The sequence below is a fragment of the Aricia agestis genome, chromosome 1 (genome assembly GCF_905147365.1).
Source record: "Aricia agestis chromosome 1, ilAriAges1.1, whole genome shotgun sequence".
Lineage (NCBI taxonomy): Eukaryota > Metazoa > Arthropoda > Insecta > Lepidoptera > Lycaenidae > Aricia > Aricia agestis.
In genome coordinates, this window is record NC_056406.1 from 13,250,454 (window position 1) to 13,272,180 (window position 21,727).

Consider the following 21,727-nt stretch of genomic DNA (forward strand, 5'->3'; position numbering starts at 1 on the left):
GTATGGAATTGATATAAGCGTTCGTAAATATGACGTTGACGTTCGACTCGTCTTATGTCAATTCCATACATTTTACAGCGTATAACGAAGCGAAAACGAAAAGATTTTGGCTCACCCCCCTGAAATACCCTAGAGATTATCGTACCATTAAAATTTCTCACTAGCCCAGAGCTTACCTTCGATAATAATATAGCAATAGTCAATCCTTATCGACTACTACCAACAACTCGAGAGTATGTTGCTCCTTAAAACCAAGGATTAAAAGTAATAAATACTTGTAACTCCTTTAGGGTAAAGAGATAATAAATAAAAAAAAAACACCATCATTGTCACGCTAATACTTTAGAGGTCTGTCTCAGGCACAGAAGTATATCGAATACAGAAACGAACTTTTAAAACTGTTTAGCCGTTTCATAGAAGCTTTGCTACGAAAACCGTGACGTATATCAAATTGACAAAGCTTCTACCTACGAACGGTCACCTAAGCTATAAAATTCTCGCAGCTATATAAGTAACGTTATAAGCCGTAATCGTCTCTATGGACATTTAAGTTAAGTTCTGGAGGGGTGATTTAACCATTTCAGAACATCACACGGTCTCGAAGGTAGAGTAAACGTTTACTTAACGGCCTCCCCCAAGGGACACTCTTTAGTAACTAAACTCGTGCCTCGTGATGCGAGCGTTGCTTTAATAACATTTTCACTACGTTGAGACCTATTTCAGTGATGCGAAGAAAAGTTAGTTTTAAATCCCTTACTATTAAGTTATTTACCTACGAAAAGTACTATCGGGGAAATGTGGGGGAAATTGATGCAAAAGAAGATGGTGGAATGTGTCCAGGCGCCGAATCACCTACAAGTTTGACTTGACATAACCCGACCGAATAACGTATGAATTGATAATTTCTCTGATAGTTCATTAAACCCAATGATATTCTATGTTACTAACGTAACTAGATTGGAAGTTTACGGTAGCAACGCGTTGCCACTTCGAAGATGCCTGCAGGCATATCTCACATATATAATGACATAACGAATATATGACTTGACATTGTCTTTTGAACAAAAAAGTGGTTACGCATTTCTGAGAATCTTTTGTAAGACATTGCTACTCTAGTATTCTAGAAACTCATTGATTAAACCTATAAGAAGTGTCTATCAAAATTGTATACAAGACAGCAACACGTTAATATAAGGTTTTCGTGCAATTTTGCAGAAATAATTTTAAAATATTTTTATGTTTGAATATGATGTTCATGCAGACGTTTACACAATGAAAACTCGCAAATTTTAATCTAAAGTCTAGACTCTAGACGATCCCTGTCCACTTATAGAAACGGTAATAAGAAATTTCATTATTCAGTTTTATAATAATATGAATGTTTTTCGCAACTTCTCTTACGTGAATTTAATGCGAAGGGATAGGTGTATTTTAATGCACTGCATGCAATAAACTGTATAAATTTTCGTTAGTAGAATGTACATCATGTATTTTTTAGACTTATCATGCCCCTACTTTAGAGGGGAGGGGGGGACGCACATTTTACCATTTTGGAAGAGTCTCTCTCGCAAACTGTTCAGGTTAGAATTTTTTTTATTAGAAACTTCAATATGATTTTTGAAGACCTATCCATAGATACGCATAGATTAGATATTTTTTTTTTGTTGATTTTAGGTTTACTTACCATTTATGACATTAAAAAAACTACTTGCTAGATCTCGTTCAAACCAATTTTCTTCTTGTTTCAGTTGTACGGTGTACCCCTAAAATTTTTAGTAATTTTTCCATTTTTGTATCAAAATCTTAATGCGGTTCACAGACTAAAAAGTAAGTAGATAACTTACCCAGTTTTACTAGTATAGCTCTTATATCATAAGTTAATCTATATATATAAAAATCAAAGACTGATTGACATAGTGATCTATCAACGCACAGCCCAAACCACTGGACGGATCGGGCTGAAATTTGGCATGCAGGTAGATGTTATGACGTAGGCATCCGCTAAGAAAAGATTTTGATAAATTCCAACCACACGGTGTTCAAATAGGAGATGAAAGTTTGTATATAATAATACTTCTAAACGCGAGCGAAGCCGCGGGCAAAAGCTCGTTACATCATAAGTTTTGTATGTACATTGTATTTAACTTTAGTACTTGAAATAAACATATTTTTTTTTGTTTTTTATTTTTATAATTTCGGAGAAAAGTGGCTGTGACATACGGACGTTGATTTTCTTCGTTCGTTGATTTTCTTTCTTCGATTTACCGTTACTTTCACCGCTCAATTAAAGCACCGCGCAAAAAAAGTAAGGATAATTGATAAGGTCCCAGGATCTAGGATTTTTTTGGGAAATTTCCTGCTCTTTAAGGATCTGTTATTAAATTTATATTATCTCAAATAGTTTTTGAAATATTAAAAAAAAAACCAAACCCTTCTTTTTATGTTTACTTAATTGTTTATAACTTTTGTAATATTTTCTTAGCCCCTCTTGTAATTTTGATAGAATATTCTACATGGTATTCCGAATCGAATGAGACCAAAATCATAATTTTCGGTGCATGAGATCAGGTTTTGACGAAAATGGCACTTTTCTGCATGACTAAAAAGTTACATTTCATTCAACAAAAGTGATGTGATGGTGACATATTGGATGTAGAATGATATTACATTCGTTAGAGCTCTCAAAAAGCCCTTTCATTTAATATCCATTTTGTAGGACTGCATAGAAAATAGCTATTTCGCCATCTTGGATGGTCGTCCATATTGGATTTAGAGTAATGTCACATATCGGCTGCGTTCCAGATGACGTTAATTTTGACCAAAACGCTCAAAACGTCCCCTTCTGCCGTTCCCTTTGGCGACCGGGGTCGTTTTGATCGCGGCTATGACGTCACTCATGACGTCATCATTTTCGCTCAAAACGACCCTCGACGAAGATGGGTCAAAGTGGGCGTTCTAGTTTTTTTTTTAAATTTTAACGTAACTATATCGCTAAAGCCATGTTCGGAAAGTTTTCAGGAGAGAGTAGAGACAAAAAAACTTTATGTTATTTCATTACAAATAATATTTATAGTACTTAAATAAATTAAATAACATTTAATGAAATATTTTTATTGGAAAATAAATGGTTTTAAATGAAAGGTCAAATGATTTCTTATAAAATATTATAATAATTAATACTAATTTTCATCTCTCCTATACCTGTTGATTTATTCGTACTTGACTAAACATTATGCGGTATCGTTACCTAACGTTTATATGTATATTGTGACAATTATAGTCAATATTCAAAGTATGTGGATTTGTTATTAAAATATGATTCAATGTGAAAACTCAAATATAATAAAAGTTTAACTATATTAAAATATGATTACTTAAGTAAAAAAATGTAATACTAAAAACCAAACAAATATAATATTATGTATTTTATTTGTAAAATAAAATTACTTTTATTTACGACTTGAAGAAAAGGATAATAATATCCAAGTTTGGTTCATTGTACCTATGTATAAAAAAAATTATAGTTCTCTTTTTAAACTTTTCTCAAAACGCTCAAAACGATTCATAATCCGTTCCACTTGGGTTTGTATCGCTGACGCTCACATGCTAATGGAACGGGAAAAACTACGGTCTTGAGCGTGAGCGTTTCTAACGTCATCTGGAACGCGGGGCTCATATCGTGCATTGTCAGCCAAACAAAAATGTATGCAACATTTCAGCTTAATCGGTTAAATATACCTGCTTCAAAATTGAGTTCAAAAATTCCACCCGAACATTTTTTTTAACTTTTACAAACTCAACATTTGAAGATTTAAAAGTCGTACGTAGTGCCTTTGCTATAAATCTTGTTCGTAATCCAACAGACTATTGTGTGATCTTCAATATTGGTTAGTGAGGATTCGTATTGTAGTCACTGCGTCTTTGTGTCTTACATCAATAGCTATAAAGTACATCTATTGCTTTATCTAAAGCTTAAACGGGTAATACACAGATATTCTGTGACACAGACGATATTGTGTTTAAATTTTAAAACACAATTCTCATAATATTATATTGATTTACATATAATATGGTGATTAGCTATTAAAAAAGGTGAGGTTTTCGCTAAAATCCGCTACGTAAATAGTTTCTAGGTAGCAGCATCTAATAAATAAAGATTTAAAAAGATTCTCATTGAAAAATATTGCTACGAGAAGCCAATAGCTGATATGGTTAACGGCGGCCATTGAAAATTGAACAACAATCGTTCGTTCCAGGTGAATGCAGTAGCGTTGTTCGGAATACTAAGTGAATTTTTGTTTTTGTGAGATTATACAACTCATGCGTACAGTTTTCATCATATAGTTAATATACCTAGCGGAATAGAGCAACAATCTCGAGCTGTCAAACGAAACCAAAATTGGTTTTCATCTGTGTGAAAAATATGTGTACACTTACAAAAGCATGATTGAACATGGATTCTATGAGATTAAATTGTCAACGTGCGGCACGGGCCGACTGGACGTCAAAAAAGAGTGCTGTTGTCATGTATCACACGTCTCTTTTTACCACGCAGTGTTACTGATAGTGACATCTCTCTTGCTCAGGCCTTTTGTTTCTCTATTCCGCTAAGTATATTAACTTTATGGTTTTCATATAAAATGGACAAAGAGAGAATTACAGAGCTCCATGAATACGTCTTTGCGCAGGGGTGCCAAATAATAATATGACAGTACATATTCGAAGGTATGATGCGAGATTTTATAGGTGAGAGGAAGGGTGTGTCAAAAGGACAAAGATATACCGGTCCGTGTGTATGGCTCCTGATAATGTTAATTTTAGAACCGTAGAAAATTTATTGAAGTAAATTGTATCTCGTATGTTAAGCATCGCAAAATAACAATCTTACGTAGAATTACGACGGCTTTGATGTTTCTATCTTCCACAAAATATCAGGATTAAAATTTTACGCCTTTCCAATATCTTTTTCCGCCCCATATACGAATCAGTATAAAACTCATCAAATGAGGCGAGAAACCAAGAAAATGTCTTATACGCTATCCTGTAACGCGGTATGATATTGATTCATTCCCTGTTTTAGTAAACTTTGAATTTCATCATCATCCACCTAAATTTTATTGCTGAATGAAATGCTGAGTGTTACTGATTTTAGTCATAGACAGGCTACTAACGATTGTGACTATTTTTAACCCGCTATTAGGGTGATTTTAGAACCATGCATTTTTGTGAGTCAAAAATCTACTAGGTACTGTATGTGCATTCCCCGCAAACGTTTGTCTTGTATTGACTAAAAATGTTTGCTTTGAGGTGACACTACCGACAGGAAAATTGTCGATGGTCACAGCTACACACAACAACAAGCTTGCGGTCGCTTGTGGCTCGTCTATACCATAAAGTTAATATACCTAGCGGAATAGAGCAACAATCTCGAGCTGTCAAACAAAACCGAAATTGATTTCATCTGTGTACGTATGAACTTACGCAAGCATGATTGAACATGAATTCTATGAGATTAAATTGTCAACGTGCGGCACGTGCCGACTGGACGTTAAAAAAAGAGTGCTGCTGTCATTTCGCTAGGTATATCAACTTTATGGTCTGTACATAACGAGGCTTAGACACTATTGACAATGTAAATAATATAATAAAAAATTAACAAAAATAGGGAGTTAGTTTCAGATTTATTCTCCAATTAATATAGCAAATAACATTTGAACAGTTGCAATAAGTAATGTCTCAAAAGTATTTATTATAGTCTATCTACAACATTGTCCTCCACACAATAACAAGTGGTCGTAGAATATAAATCATAATAACGGTGATTATGGTTCATAAAATATAAAATAAAATATTAAAAACCACATCTTCATTCATCACGTTTTTATTAAATGAATATTCGCTATAACAATTTACGGTTGCATTTTATGTGTGGTCTCGCTGCGTTCCGTAATAACAAGACACATTATCACAATATGAGGGCATTAACATGTGTGGATGAGCCGTAAGTCTAATTGATCAGCCTCATGAAAATAGCTGGAAAAATTCACGGTTCATTCGTTCATTCATTTTTTCATTCGTTCAATTATTCGCACGGTAATAAGATGTGAATTTATTCAGTTTACTCAGCGGAGAATAAATGAATGTAATATTGATATTCTAAGTTCAATTAGTTTGATCGATTTTCATTTGGAATTCCATAGAACTTATGATGCCCAATCTGCTTGTTATAATATTTTGTAATGAGAACATAATATATAGTACCTACATAGGTTTCGAATTGAATCCCTTTAGATAGTGAATGATATTTATGATACAGATAATATTATTATAGATATCAGATTCATGTGTTAAACACGGAGCGCTTTTTAGTAAAATGAGGAAATTATTTAGTACAAAATAACAGCAGCCTTGAGCAAAGGACTCTACTTTTCAAACTGATTTGCGCTCAATAAACGGGCAACTTCTATTTTTATGGAAAGGAATATTTCCTTCGATTATTATTTTCTATTTCCTCGGCGATTTACATCTTATATTCATGATTGGAAGTTTGACATCAGTAAGCATTTTCTTAGACATTTCCCGGGCGAAAATTCGAAATGGAATTTTTCATCAATGCAAAGGGCTCTTCGCAATACATATTACATCGAACGACAAGAATTTCTTATTCGCAAAGGTCTGACCGAATTTATCTTGAGACTTTTTTATTCCTAAACACCAAAAACGGCAAAAGGCATTTCCATTTGACATTATCGTTATAATTTCTATACAAAAGTGAAGTAACAGTGAACGTGCAAAATGTCTGTCTGTTGCCTCTTCACACCTAAACCACTAAACAGATTTTTCTGAAATTTGGTATGGAGACACTTTGAGTTCCAGAAAGGACATAGGATACTTTTTTTTATCTGAGAAAAAGGTACGGTTCCCGCGCGATAAACGAATTTTGGCGCAAAAGTTGCATTGTCATCTAGTAAAGAATATTTTGCATAGTCTTATCTTATAATCTAATATATAAAATTCTCGTGTCACAGTTTTCGTTGCCATACTCCTCCGAGACGGCTTGACCGATTCTCATGAAATTTTGTGAGCATATTGAGTAGGTCTGAGAATCGGCCAACATCTATTTTTCATACCAAAAATGATTTATATGGCAAAACAACGTTTGCCGGGACAGCTAGTATTATATAAAATTCTCGTATCACAATATTAGTTACCGTACTCCTCCGAAACGGCTTTACTGATTTTTATTTTTTACCAAATTTTATATGCATATTCAGTAGGTCTGAGAATCGGCTACTGGCTACTTTTTATATTGATAAGTGCATTTGTTGAATAAATAATAGTAAATTATTACAACTCGAGACTGACTACGAACATTGTATGTGCGACGGGATAGCGATGGACATTGCGATGGTGCCATACTTATTTAGTCACTTCAATAAAATAATATGGGCGAAATACTTTACATGACATAACAACGTTCGCCCGGATCCGGAAAGCTAGTACTAAGCATCTAATATTGTCATAAAGTTGTTCAACAAGCTGTATTATTATAATATATTATTATGTGTACAGCAACCATTCTTCAGTGTTATGAATTATTTAACATACTTTTGCTCTGCAAACATTCCACCTTGGTTAAGGGACCCGCATAATATTTGCTACCCTTTGAAGTAAAATTATGAGTTATGATTAAAGTTGAAGGGGTTTCTGCTTAAACAATGTCCAAAGTAACCGAGTATGTATAACTTTTTGAGTACGAGTTTCACTCTTATTGCTCACACAGGAGAAAATAATAATTATTATAGTCGTTAATTTTTACATTTACATTAAAATTTATAGACGACATCTGTGGCTTAGTTGGTGGCACTTTTGGTAGCGGGTTCGAATCCCGCCGACGGAACAAAAAATTCTCAATGTTCCTGGGTCTTGGATGTGTTATAAATATATGTGTGATATAATAAAAATCTTAAATATATGTATAATAAGATGTATTAAATATATTTCCGTTGTCTGGTACGAATCTGAGTTAAACTTGACTCAGAGTTAAATATGTTAATAAAAAGAATGATCTCAGAGATGACGTGATAATTAATCCTATGTTAACTTTAACCCTAATTTAGTATGAAATTAAATAAATACTAACCCATTCATTGCATTCATTTTATAAATTACATACCTTTGTGTGACGCAGTTAGGTTTATTGTTCTACCCATATTATGTTTTACGTTTCGCAATAAAACGGGAGGTCTGTCGCTGAAACTACAGCTGCCAGTATATTACCTTCCTTATATACTCGTTTTATATACACAGTGCCCACAGATATATACACCCGAAACAATAAAGTATAGAAAATGTTAAGCCATGTTCCTCACATTTCATTTCTGACGTGTTCCCAGGTGTTATCTACACCACGCAGTAACCAGAGACAAGTATATTACATCATAAATTGACTGCAACCCAACATGATTTATTATCATATCGAATTATCGAACCAATAACCGCAAAAGCGTTTTATGGGTTGCGTCATAAAAAATTTTACCGCTTCCCAATAATTACAGGTGATACCGAAATGCTCCAGTACTGAATATGATATTACGATTGGCGAAGACTACAACAATGTTATGCTAGCCTGGTACTTGCCGAGCGTGCGCAGGCGCCCGTCGCCGCCAGTGACCGTTTGTAACACAGGGATAGGCGAGACGCCGAGCGGCCGAGAGTGCAGCCTGCGCTACATATGAGGCGGCTCCGCATACCTTGCTGGGCGAGGTGTTCTGTAGAGAAAACGAACGAAGCAAAGTTAATACCGTTACACCACCGGCAATGGCCAAGTAGTCGCGCCTCCCTTCTGTCCACTCTGTGCCTAGGTCTTTCTGTTCTGTTGACGCTTTAACTCTATCAAACTCCTGAGCTCCCTAGTTTGGATATTATGTGCGGGAGGAGAACCTTTTCCCCTTGGTAGTGCTCACCGTTAACCGGCTCGAGTTTGTGTTTGTACTTACCCCCGCTTCCCCCCTGGTAGAATAGGTAGCTCCTGTATGTATTGAGAACCTGATTCACCTGGATATACTTGTACTTTCTCGATTTTGTATCAGCATGTTTTTTTAGCTTTGCTAGTTTTCAGTGAATCTTCATCATAACACCTAGTGACTGATACTTCTGATCTTTTGGTTGTTCTTCATTCAAATTTTTATTGTTTTCACTCGATTCTAATACATATACTATTTAATGATGATTATGTAACTGTAAAATTTAATTGATTGATGTTTCGCTTGATGCTACGTTATTAAATTACGAAGGCTAATTAAATAGCGAAGCGTATAATTGGTGTTAATTCTGTTGATATTAAATTAATTTCGTTACGTAAAATATAATAACCGTTGTACAATAATTGTATATAAATTTTTGAGTGCCTACTTACTTTTAAAACGTAATTACACGCTTACGTAATCTACAAAAAGTTTGATTCTTGTGTAGTATGTACCATAAGATGAGAAAAATAATTTTAAATCTAAAAAAACAAAAGCAATTTTTGCCGTAAAATATGAGATTCGTCAAAATGGCCACTATCAACAGAATCGACATGTCGTTTTATATGACTGGAGCCCAAATTCCCTTCTCCCTGAATGTGAAATTGACGTGATGTTTTATTTTAGACCAGGCGTGCCGCGACAGCAATCGGCGCCGAGCCTCGTGTGTAGGTGTGTCGATGTAACCTAACGGATTACCACTTGAATCGCAGAAGCACCATAGCCAAAACAAAATTCTTAACGCTTTCCACGGTAGAGATTCGATAGATTTAGGGCCTATTTCACCACTTCCTGATAAGGCTATCCACCAATTAACTTGACAGATCAAGTATGGAGAATGTGTCAAAAAAGTTGTGAATAGCCTATTAGGCACTTTATCAGAAAGTGGTGAAACAGACCCTTAGTATTAAATTAGTACTAGAGATATTCAAGTGGTAATATTCTAAGCATCGTTACAGGTACCGCTTTTGTCCTGCAGTTTGTTGTCTATGTTGCTCTCCATTGAAAAAAGGATTATAATTATATTTATATACTTCAACAATTTTTTTAAGTACAAAATTAGTTATTACGAGTATATGGCAAAAGAGGAGAAATCATCGTTAAAATATTTAGCATCTCACTAATAAAATTTTTAAACGGGGAATACTTATTCCAAGTTGCTATTTTTTTTTTGGTGTGTACCTACGTCAGACAAAGAACAAAAATTGGATAAGTTTTCTGCCTTGTAAATGTTTTTATAAGATACCACAGAATATAAATTTTCCTTTCAATGGAAAGCAATTATTTGTGTCGCACCGTGCATGCTATCTTAACTTTAACCCCCGCATGGTTGTTTTTCTCTCACTGTTCTTCGTTAACTTTAACTAATCTTGAATTTTTCACTTCTCAAGAGAATATTTTACGTACGGAGGAGATTATTATGGAATCTCGTGAATAATATAAATCGTTTATTAGTCCCTTCGAAGTATTTCAAGCAGAAAGTATTCAACAATAACTAGAATAGAACCAGAATCTTACAAACAACAGACAGCAATGTTACGCATGGTTTTAGAGGGTATTTTCAAAAATATTTGGTTTTACAATTATTGTTATTAGTTAGGTCTGTTTGGATTAGATCATCTACTAGTAGGTTATATCTTCCAGTATTAAAAGCTACTAGTAATATTAGCGTGTATCAGACAATTTAATTTCCTTTGTAGTACAATTTTGTTGAAACGCGTTCAATAGTACTCAGTTATAAATTATAATAACAGCGTATAATAATGGCACTTCAATTGATTAAAGCATTCTTTGTTGTTACACTTCAATTTGGAAACGGCAGTAATAAAGTAAAATTTCGCAATATTATACTATTGATTATTCATTCAGAAAGCTCGGGATGCGGCACTCGAAGCACCGAAATTATTCTATTTATTTTGAGCGAGTGAATTCATCAGTTTCGAGTGCTGAAACAACTCACGGAAAACTGATACCGAGAGTTGATATTTTTATATGGATTCACAGCTTTTGACAGTACTAATTGTCGATGTTTGACTGTATTTACGTCTGTTTAAACTGAGTTTATGTGCACAGGAGACTAGCGGACGAAGACGATGAGTTATCGGAGGTTCAGCCGGACGCCGTGCCGCCGGAGGTGCGGGAGTGGCTGGCGTCCACGTTCACGAGGCAGCTGGCGACGGCGAAGCGGAAGTCGGACGAGAAGCCGAAGTTCCGGTCGGTGGCGCACGCCATCAGGGCGGGGATATTCGTGGACAGGATCTACAGGCGGGTCACGAGTACGGCCCTCATGCAGTTCCCACAAGATGTTGTCAGAGTCCTCAAGGTATTATCCGTTACCTGCGGGGTTCGCCGCGGATTCGAAAACCTACCACGCGTTCATATTTTGTCAAACGCCTCTAGTACACCGACGACGCTGCGAACTGCGAAACAGCGGCGAACCGATTTACTGTCTCACCCGCCACACGACAATGGCTTATTGCTGTTTCGCAGATTTTTCGCGTTCAGTTCGCCGATGTTTCGCAGTTCGCAGCGTCGATGGACTAGAGGCGTTAGCTGCGAAAGTTTATTGGCTGTCGCGCGGTGAAGACTTCGAATCTAAATCATATTACTTACGCATTTTGAATGAGGCGTTTGGATCCAAAATCTCGAATATATTTGTCTAATGTCCTGATATTATTATCTTCATCGTGCACGCGCCTAACATTGGTTTGAAATTTTACGAAAATTAGGTTTTGTAATAAGAACGAGACTGTACCAACGCTGTATTTATTTAAAACTAGCTGTTACCCGCGACTTCGTCCGCGTTAAAAAAATGTGGTAAGTTGATAACAAAGAATGAACATTATGAACATGGTATCCAATTTGGACCATATCTTATGCAACAACAAAAGAATTTTGAAAATCGGTCCACAAACGGCGGAGTAAAATACATAGGTAAAACATAAAAAAGTAAAAAATATCCTACTACTTTTTGGAAGTCGGTTAAAAAGTAGCCTAAGTTACTCCTTATTACATCAGCTATCTGCCAATAAAAGTCCCGTCAAAATAGGTCCAGCCATTTCGGAGATAAGCCGAAACAAACAGACAGACATACAGACAGACAAAAATTCTAAAAATTGTTATTTCGGTGTATGTACCGTCTAAATATTCATATGCATGTAGTAAAAAACAGTTATTTCAATATTACAAACAGACACTCCAATTTTATTTATATGTATAGAAGATCCCCCTTCTGCTCAAATGAAATAAACGAGCAAATGAGTACTTTAAAGGCACATTTCTAAATCAAATGTCACTCGACAGTGGACACCTTCCTGAGATTAAAATAGATGCCAACCTACAAGCTTAAATAAGTAACTTTACAATTGTAATACTATCTTAATGCCTATAGTTAGTTGTCTAATTAATCGACGACAGTTTAATTATTTGAAGTAAACAAGCGTATCAACCGAGCTTAGTTTGTCGTGTGCGACATCACAGTGTTTAGTACTTTCCAAATTCAAACAGCGCTTAATACCTGAGTGTTCTCAAATTAACGTTTGGAATTAATTCTGAGTCTTACGAGATCCTTCACCTTTGAAATCGCTCGCAGATACTTGTAGTTATAATTTGGCTGTAAAGTTTCTAGTGTCTAAATTGGTATAGCTGGGATATGTCGAATATAATATTTGTTTTAATGTAATTATATTTATGTATTACACAATAAAATAAAAATCCGACGTACTCAAATAACCTATTAAAAGGTAATAAATGAAAGATAAATAGTTCGGTAAACAATGTTAGAAGTAGAGCGCATTGTAATTTAATTACGGTTAACGCCGGGGGCGCGGGATCCTCTCCATTACTCCTGGGCCAATCGTGATAAATTGTTTTTATTTCATAAATAAAATGTTATCGCCGAGGCCCGAGCGAATTTTGACGCCCATTAAGCAATTTGAATTAGCATTTTAATTAATAAGCTTTCGTAAAAAGCTTAAGTGGATAAGACGCGGACTGCTCTAAATTGCTAATTAATCTGACTGTCATTGCTTCGTTTAAAACACCTTCGCATGAAATTAAATGTGGATTATGTTTTCTTGTTTGTTTCGAATCATAAATATTATATATTATATTAGTTCAAACTAAACTATAGGTACCAGGTCTGACGCCTACTTCATAGTAGGTATGATTGTTAAATTCTATCTTTCCTACTAAATTCTAAATATTTATAATATAAATTATTGTATTTTTATATTATAAGTAACATTTGACTCGATATAACATTCAACTTAGAATTTTCCAGATGAGCGGAGAGTACGGCCATTTCCTCCCTTTTAAAAGTGAGCCCACGTCCGAAAGTACAAAAGCACTATGTATATCTGACAGACGTGTCGGACTATGGTCTCGTATTTTCAATAAATATAGTAATCCTCTTTTACGGATACTTGTCCGTGGAAGCTCCGGTATTCCATAAAAGGTTCTCAATTTCTGCGACTCATGTATGACGCCTTCCAAGAAGCGCTCGTTTATTTCTTTTTCCTCTTATCCCACTTCCGCGTGTTAATGTGAGTGATCCTATAAGTCAGAAATTTAAAATTACCCTGTAGGGAAAATATCTGAATAATTCGACTGCTTTTTTACACAAAAACTAGCTGACCCGGCAAACGTTGTTTTACAAAAAAGTAGATAAAAACCTATTCTCAGGCCTAACGAATGTACGTATACAAAATTTCATTATAATCCGTTGAGCCGTTTTGGAGGAATTCGCGCACTCTGTGATACGAGAATTTTATATATTAGATCTAACAAATCAAACAAAAAACTGCAAAGCAAATGAAATCGAAAGCTGTGAAAGCAATCAAGAGTTCTGTGTAAAAATGTTGGCATTTATCAGCGAAATTGGTAGGCGGAACAATCGGTTCAAGTGCCATTTATTTTTATGTCGATGATTTTTTAATCCTATAGATGAAAGTTTAACAACGCGTGGTGTTATATAAATAAATAGAATAGTATTTTACATACTGCTATTTTATATACTGCTGTTTTTGTGCCTATTTGAAGCGGAATCAGCGCCCCCAATGCGGGGGAAGAGAACTAAATTTGACGTAACCACAACCAATAACAACAACAACATCAGTTGTCATCGCTAGTATTAGTTCCAAGTACTCTCAATGTTGGCATTTATCAGCGAAATTGGTAGGCGGAACAATCGGTTCAAGTGCCATTTATTTTTATGTCGATGATTTTTTAATCCTATAGATGAAAGTTTAACAACGCGTGGTGTTATATAAATAAATAGAATAGTATTTGGTTACATTTTTTTTAAACAATATTAGTTATTTGTGTTTTATACGTGGGAGAGCCATGCTTCGGCACGAATGGGCCGGCTCGACAGGATAAATACCACGTTCTCACAGAAAACCGGCGTGAAACAGCGCTTGCGCTGTGTTTCGCCGAGTGAGTGAGTTTACCGGAGGGCCAATCCCCTAACCCCTACCCTATTCCCTAACCCCTACCCTATTCCCTTCCCTACCCTCAACTATTCCCTTCCCTTCCCTACCCTCCCCTATTACCCTATTCCCTCTTAAAGGGCCGGCAACGCACTTACAGCTCTTCTGATGCTGCGAGTGTCCATGGGCGACGGAAGTTGCTTTAAATCAGGTGACCCGTTTACTCGTTTGCCCCCTTATTTCATATAAAAAAAAACAACTTTTATACATAAACAATTGTTACATAGGTACTCTACAAGGTGTAATAAAACTAAGTGATAATACTTTGTAGTACTTTAGGGTGTGTATGTGTCCCGTTAATATAGAGTTCAATGTGAAAGTAGAAGCGCTGAAAGAGCTTTTTTTGGGATTTGTAGATATGGACAAGCATGAATTTTTCTTTTTCCATACAAAGGTGAAAATGGCCTTTCAACGCTACTACTTAGTACTTTTACAGTGAACTGCATACAGGTGACTTACACACACCCTAAAGTATTATCACTTAGTTCTGTTACACCCTGTAGAAACACTGACCTCCATTAAACAAGTACGCTAGACTTATGATACCCTTTGAAATGACTGCTGTTTTTGTGCCTATTTGAAGCGGAATCAGCGCCCCCAATGCGGGGGAAGAGAACTAAATTTGACGTAACCACAACCAATAACAACAACAACATCAGTTGTCATCGCTAGTACTAGTTCCAAGTACTCTCACTACTGCTATCAGCGCCAATAAAGCTACATTCAAACGTCATTTTTACGTCAGATTAGGTTCTCTTCCACCGCATTGGGGGCGCTGATTCCGCTTCAAATAGGCACAAAAACAGGTGGGTATCATAAGTCCAGCGTACTTGTATAATAGAGGTCAGTGTGTAGAAATCATAAGCCTCCTCCTGGCGCTCTCATATAAATAAAAACAATATTTTTATAACCTCCCCCAAAGGAGTAAAGCGCAGTCTTGTAAACTACGAACAATTTGTTTCAGACATTGGACGAGTGGTCGTTCGACGTGTTCGCGCTGCACGAGGCCTCCACCGGCGCCCCCGTCAAGTACCTCGGCTACGAGCTACTCAACCGATACGGCATGATACACAAGTTCAAGGTTTGTACCATCGAGAAAGCTGATTCCTAGACAGTTGGACCTACGTCATTTGGTCGGCTTATGTCAATTCAATGTTAATTGTGATCAGTCTGATGGGTTTGACTTAACGCCAACCTTAACTTAACCAAATTACTTAGGTCCGCCATCTGCCTAGAAATCAACTTCTCTGTTAATAGATAACTAGCTGATCTAGTAAACCTTGTTTTGACATTAATAACGTTACACTTTCATTGTTACTAGACTTTGGTCCAAAATTTGCAGTGAAAGACCCAATGTTCACTTTATTTACTACTAATCCTTACATTTTAGCCTAGACGTCGAATAGCTGAACCGGCATATGATTTGACATTACATTACTTACGTTACACTTATATTATTGTTACTAGATTTTGGTCTAAAATTTGCAGTGAAAGGCCCAATGTTCACTTTATTTACTACTAATCCTTACATTTTAGCCTAGACGTCGAAAAGTTGAACCGGCATATGATTTGACATTGCATTACTTACGTTACACTTATATTATTGTTACTAGATTTTGGTCTAAAATTTGCAGTGAAACACCCAATGTTCACTTTATTTACTACTAATCCTTACATTTTAGCCTAGACGTCGAATAGCTGAACCGGCATATGATTTGAAATTGCATTACTTACGTTACACTTATATTATTGTTACTAGATTTTGGTTTTTCTCTAAAATTTGCAGTGAAACACCCAATGTTCACTTTATTTACTACTAATCCTTACATTTTAGCCTAGACGTCGAATAGCTGAACCGGCATATGATTTGACATTACATTACTTACGTTACACTTATATTATTGTTACTAGATTTTGGTCTAAAATTTGCAGTGAAACACCCAATGTTCACTTTATTTACTACTAATCCTTACATTTTAGCCTAGACGTCGAATAGCTGAACCGGCATATGATTTGACATTACATTACTTACGTTACACTTATATTATTGTTACTAGATTTTGGTCTAAAATTTGCAGTGAAACACCCACTTTATTTTCTACTAATCCTTACATTTTAGCCTAGACGTCGAAAAGTTGAACCGGCATATGATTTGACATTACATTACTTACGTTACACTTATATTATTGTTTAACGCCTCCGTGGTCTAGTGGTTAGAGCGTCGCTCTCGACTCCGGAGGTCGTGGGTTCGAATCCCGCGTTGGAAACATGTTATTTCCAAGTTTGGTTAGGACAATGCAGGCTGATCACCTGATTGTCTGACAAGTAAGATGATCCATGCGTCGGATGGGCATGTAAAAAGTCGGTCCTGCGCCTGATCTCTCGCCAGTCGTGTCGGTCTTCCGTCCCACTGGGTTATGAGAGTAAAGGAATAGAGAGTGCTCACACTTGGGCACTATAAAATTACTCCTGCGTACCTGGTCTGGTTTCAATGAAACCGGCCACCGTCACCGAAACCGGTGTGGGGAGTATTATTATATTATTATTGTTACTAGATTTTGGTCTAAAATTTGCAGTGAAACACCCAATGTTCACTTTATATACTACCTTACATATCCTAGTCGTCAAATCGTCCTACAGCATAATTTCTTTAATAACCTCCTCCTTTTTTAGGGTTCCGTAGCCAAATGGCAAAAAACGGAACCCTTATAGATTCGTCATGTCTGTCTGTCCGTCCGTATGTCACAGCCATTTTTCTCCGAAACTATAAGAGCTATACTATTGAAAATTGGCAAGTAGATGTAGTCTGTAAACCGCATTAAGATTTTGATACAAAAATGGAAAAATTATTAAAAATTTTAGGGGTCCCCATAGGCACAACTGAAACAAAAAAAACTTTTTCATCTAACCTATACGTGTGGGGTATCTATGGATAGGTCTTTAAAAATCATATTGAGGTTTCTAATTTTTTTTTTCTAACCTGAATAGTTTGCAAGAGAGACTCTTCCAAAGTGGTAAAATGTGTGTGTGTCCCCCCTCTAACTTCTAAAGTAGGGGCATGATAAGTCTAAAAATTATATATAATGTACATTACTATAAAAACTACCAACGAAATTTGGTTTGGACGATATCCAGCAAGTAGTTTTTTTTATACGTCATAAATGGTAAACCTAAAAACCAACAAAAAAAAATTTTTTTTCATCTAACCTATGCCTGTGGGGTATCTATAGATAGGTCTTTAAAAATCATATTGAAGTTTCTTATATAATGTTTTTCTAACCTGAATAGTTTGCGAGAGAGACTCTTCCAAAGTGGTAAAATGTGTGTCCCCCCCCCCCCTCTAACTTCTAAAGAAGGGGTATGATAAGTCTAAAAATAATATATGATGTACATTACTATAAAAACTACCAACGAAATTTGGTTTGGACGATATCTAGCCAGTAGTTTTTTTATATGTCATAAATGGTAAACCTTAAATTAATTTTCATTAAATCAACTGAAATATAAAAATAAATCAAAAACCTTTTAATTTCATTAAAATAAACCTTATTGCTGCTGCGGAACCCTTCATGGGCGAGTCCAACTCGCACTTTGCCGCTTTTTATTTTAAATTAATTAAACACCGCAGCGTCAAGACATTGCGAATACGTATTACGTAGATCGGAACTGCAATAATAATTGACGAAACTTCGGGTAGTTTTAAATAACTTCACCAAATTCATATTATTATCCGTCAACGCAGCCACAGTACAGAAATGTCAGTATAGGAAAAGATCCAACTTCCAAAAAGCCATTTTCAAAAAGAAGAAGATAATTTGAAAAGTGATCTCCGGAAAACAACATTGCGGAATATTTGTCGAAATCATTACCGCGTATTAGCTAAATCTACTGATTGGTCAGTATATCCTATTTCTCGATACAGAGTCTCAATCTAAATACAATAAAATAATGCTGATACCACCATATCTACTTTAAAAACTCCGTTTTATTTCGCCGTTTCCGGGTGCTCTAGATTACATCGTCAGATACGTGTAACATGGCTGAATGGTTTATGGCCACCCCGCGGGAGACACTTTATATCTGCAGGTAAATATTCACAGATCTCGAGAACAGATTGACGTTTTATAAAATTATTAACCTCTACGCAAAGCGAACTTTGATCTCAATATATATTTCTTACAGTAATGGTTGGTTTAGCTTCAAATAACTGGGGAAAATCTATTGTATGATGATACAATATTTTCTTAGAGATTCGGAGAAATACAAAAAAGATCTTTTATATAGGTCATTCACAGACGTAATGCCTTTAACCCTAAATAAACCTTGAAGGTCTGAAGATAAAAGAACTTGCCCTGGGCTGCAGACGAACATCCTAAGACATAAATCAGGTACCCTTTAGTTGATGTATTGATAACGCTGAAAAACTAAGAAAAGGTCGAATTGTGGCAAATAGTAAGTGCTTATAGTAGGGACTTTCGGTTTGATAGCTACTTTTTCTCATTTACTAGTGTGAACGTTGTACAGCTTCTGATTGGCCTACTTCGTGTTTTTTGTGCTTTTTTGTGTCGTGCGAGTTTCTTACGCCGGTTCTTCTCGCCGGGATAGTTCCCGAACCGGTGGTAGGCACCATTAGCATCAACGTTCTGAAAGTATTTGTTACAAATCTATTCGGAAATAAAACAATGTTTATTTATTTATTATTTGTTAAAATAGTAACAATATTATAAAAGCATATTTGTGTATATGTCGGTTACGTCGTACTTAGTTTTCACACTTATAAAATATATTACCATAGTAATATTACTCTCTTAAGTAAAACATAGGTCTCAAAATATAACAATGCTTCCGCGGAATTTTTATGTAATTTTACAAAGATTATATCAGACAGACAGAAATCTTTCGCATTTAATATAAGTATGGGCTCAACACGTGTCAAACTGCAATAAATTAAACAGATAAGATCTCATTCAACTGTCCCATATTAAGGTGCCATTCAAACGTACAATCAATACATACATACATATATCAATACATAATCAGTAAGCTATATCAATTAGCTAATTAACACAATGACGCGTTACATGCCATCAATGTCACTGCAGTAATTAATTATGTCACAATACTGAAACCTGAAACCGAGTATGACGGATACTTTGATAAATCATTCCGCGAGTAGAAAAGTTATTAACGACAAATTAACATGAAAACTATAAAACATGTAAGAATAAAATTGTTAAGTTTTTTAATTGTGTATTTTAAAATACGACACATAAAGTTCACACTTAACTTTTTGAATGGTTTCTGAAATTAAATGTACTTTGTCCCATTTTCATGGAACCTGTATGAATTATTATTAAGTATTATTAAGTATAAGTACTATTCACAAATATGTAAAGTTCTACTTATTTAAAATGATTTTTCCCTCTGTAGGTGCCGTCTACGATCCTGGAGAATTTCCTGAGCCGGATAGAGGAGGGCTACTGCCGGTTCCACAACCCCTACCACAACAACCTCCACGCGGCCGACGTCGCGCAGACCGTGCACTACATGCTCTGCCAGACTGGACTCATGGTAAATATAAGTTTTTAAATAATAATTTAGACGCTGCGACAATCCATCTAGTGAATACAAACGAAAACTACGTCCATGATTGTAATAAGCATGAACGTAGGGTTTTACACATTTATTTCTTGATAAAAAAGGATGAGTTTGCTATGAAGATCGACAAAGCCGTGAATATGAAATATTATATTATACATATATCTCATATTAGATACTTTTACCACATAGCGCTCCCTGTTTAAAATATGTCATTTCTACTGTGATATTCTCTCAAAAATGTATTATAATAATATGTGGTTTAGTACCACATGACACATTATGGCGTATCTCGTTAACATACTGGGGGTAAAGTCAAAGATTGTATTGTTAACCGCGCTTTTGATAACGTTATTTGCACACTTTTGATAACTCCAGTAGCCCTAGCACGACCACTAGTAGAAATGCAAAAGTATGGACAAACTGTGGAGATAAACTTAAGGTAGCGTTCCGATCTTTTTTCGTTCTCAAAAATTCAATTAAAATGCCACTTTATGACAGACAGAATATCCTACTCTATGATACATACTATAGTCTGTCATAAAGTGGCATGTTAATTGAATTTTTGTCAGTCGCGATTGGCCGCGGTAAAGATCGGAACGGCACCTTTAGTTTATGTCCACAGTTTGTCTATACTTTCGCAATTCTACTGGTGGCTGTGCTAGGGCTACTGTACATTAATATTCGAGTACATAGCTGTCTACTAGAACTCATGCTGACCCCTCCGAAAAAAAATCTGCGCAAACTAGTGTAACAGGAGCTGAAATTGTTGGGAGACAAAACGACGAAAGTGGCTGAGATTGCCCGCCATATTTCATGTCACCCCGCGAATGAAAGTGAGCTAGCGCCCACTGCGACCCTAACGATTGTGTAGGCTTTGTGTGGTATAATAAAATGTTAACATACACTTCACACACACGTAACAATAACAATATAGATGTATGAATAATAATAGTGTAAAGTGGATACGGATGCATTATAGTTCAACGGTACAAACAATTTTACCATAGATAAATATAGGCGAAAAGACGACTTAAAAAATGCATTTCGATATACAGATAATAAGTGTGTAATGGAAATGGAATGAATTCCCTACATCGTCTAGAGTAATAGGCTAATAATAAGTTGCGGACACTCCAGAAAACTAATTCCACAAGTTACAAAGTAACTAACAAATGTAAGCAAAAATTACTTCGTCTGCCCAACCCATAAATTTGCATTCTTAATACGAAAACTCTAATAAATATTTTGGTTAAAAACTTGTTTGTTTAACAACATTAAAATATCTTTTGGGTTTCTTATTGTGATAATTTATTCAGATAAACCCACATCCCCGGATTAAATTTGAAGCTTTTTTTCATCCGTACGAAATTCAAATAAGTACTCCGAACAAAGAAAATGTTAATCTTCATATGAATTTGAAATGCATGATCTTTGTATGTGGGCTTAGTACTTTCATTTGTTCGAAATTTGAATAACTTTTTGAGGAATCAGGCGTACTTACTTTTTATGTAAATTTTCCTGATTTAACTGTAGATTATCAGCTATGATACTAGTAATAAGATCGCAAATATGTTGTAGTTTCGCTTCAATATAATTTATGAGCTCAAACAC

At 35.5% G+C, this 21,727-nt stretch overlaps 1 protein-coding gene across 4 annotated transcripts in view; it reads left to right on the forward strand.

Annotated features, from left to right (window-relative positions):
- The window catches only part of LOC121733398 (calcium/calmodulin-dependent 3',5'-cyclic nucleotide phosphodiesterase 1-like), a 366,803-nt gene that overhangs the window by 334,687 nt on the left and 10,389 nt on the right, over positions 1–21,727 (forward strand). For 2 of the 4 annotated variants that reach the window (XM_042123662.1, XM_042123639.1), the window contains exons 5-8: positions 8,689–8,796; positions 11,100–11,349; positions 15,480–15,596; positions 19,946–20,086. In XM_042123662.1, the coding sequence (XP_041979596.1) occupies positions 8,689–8,796; positions 11,100–11,349; positions 15,480–15,596; positions 19,946–20,086 (616 nt within the window). Of the gene's footprint in view, positions 1–8,688; positions 8,797–9,653; positions 9,699–11,099; positions 11,350–15,479; positions 15,597–19,945; positions 20,087–21,727 lie in introns of all 4 variants that reach the window. The other 2 variants (XM_042123648.1, XM_042123655.1) reach the window with 2 other exon arrangements.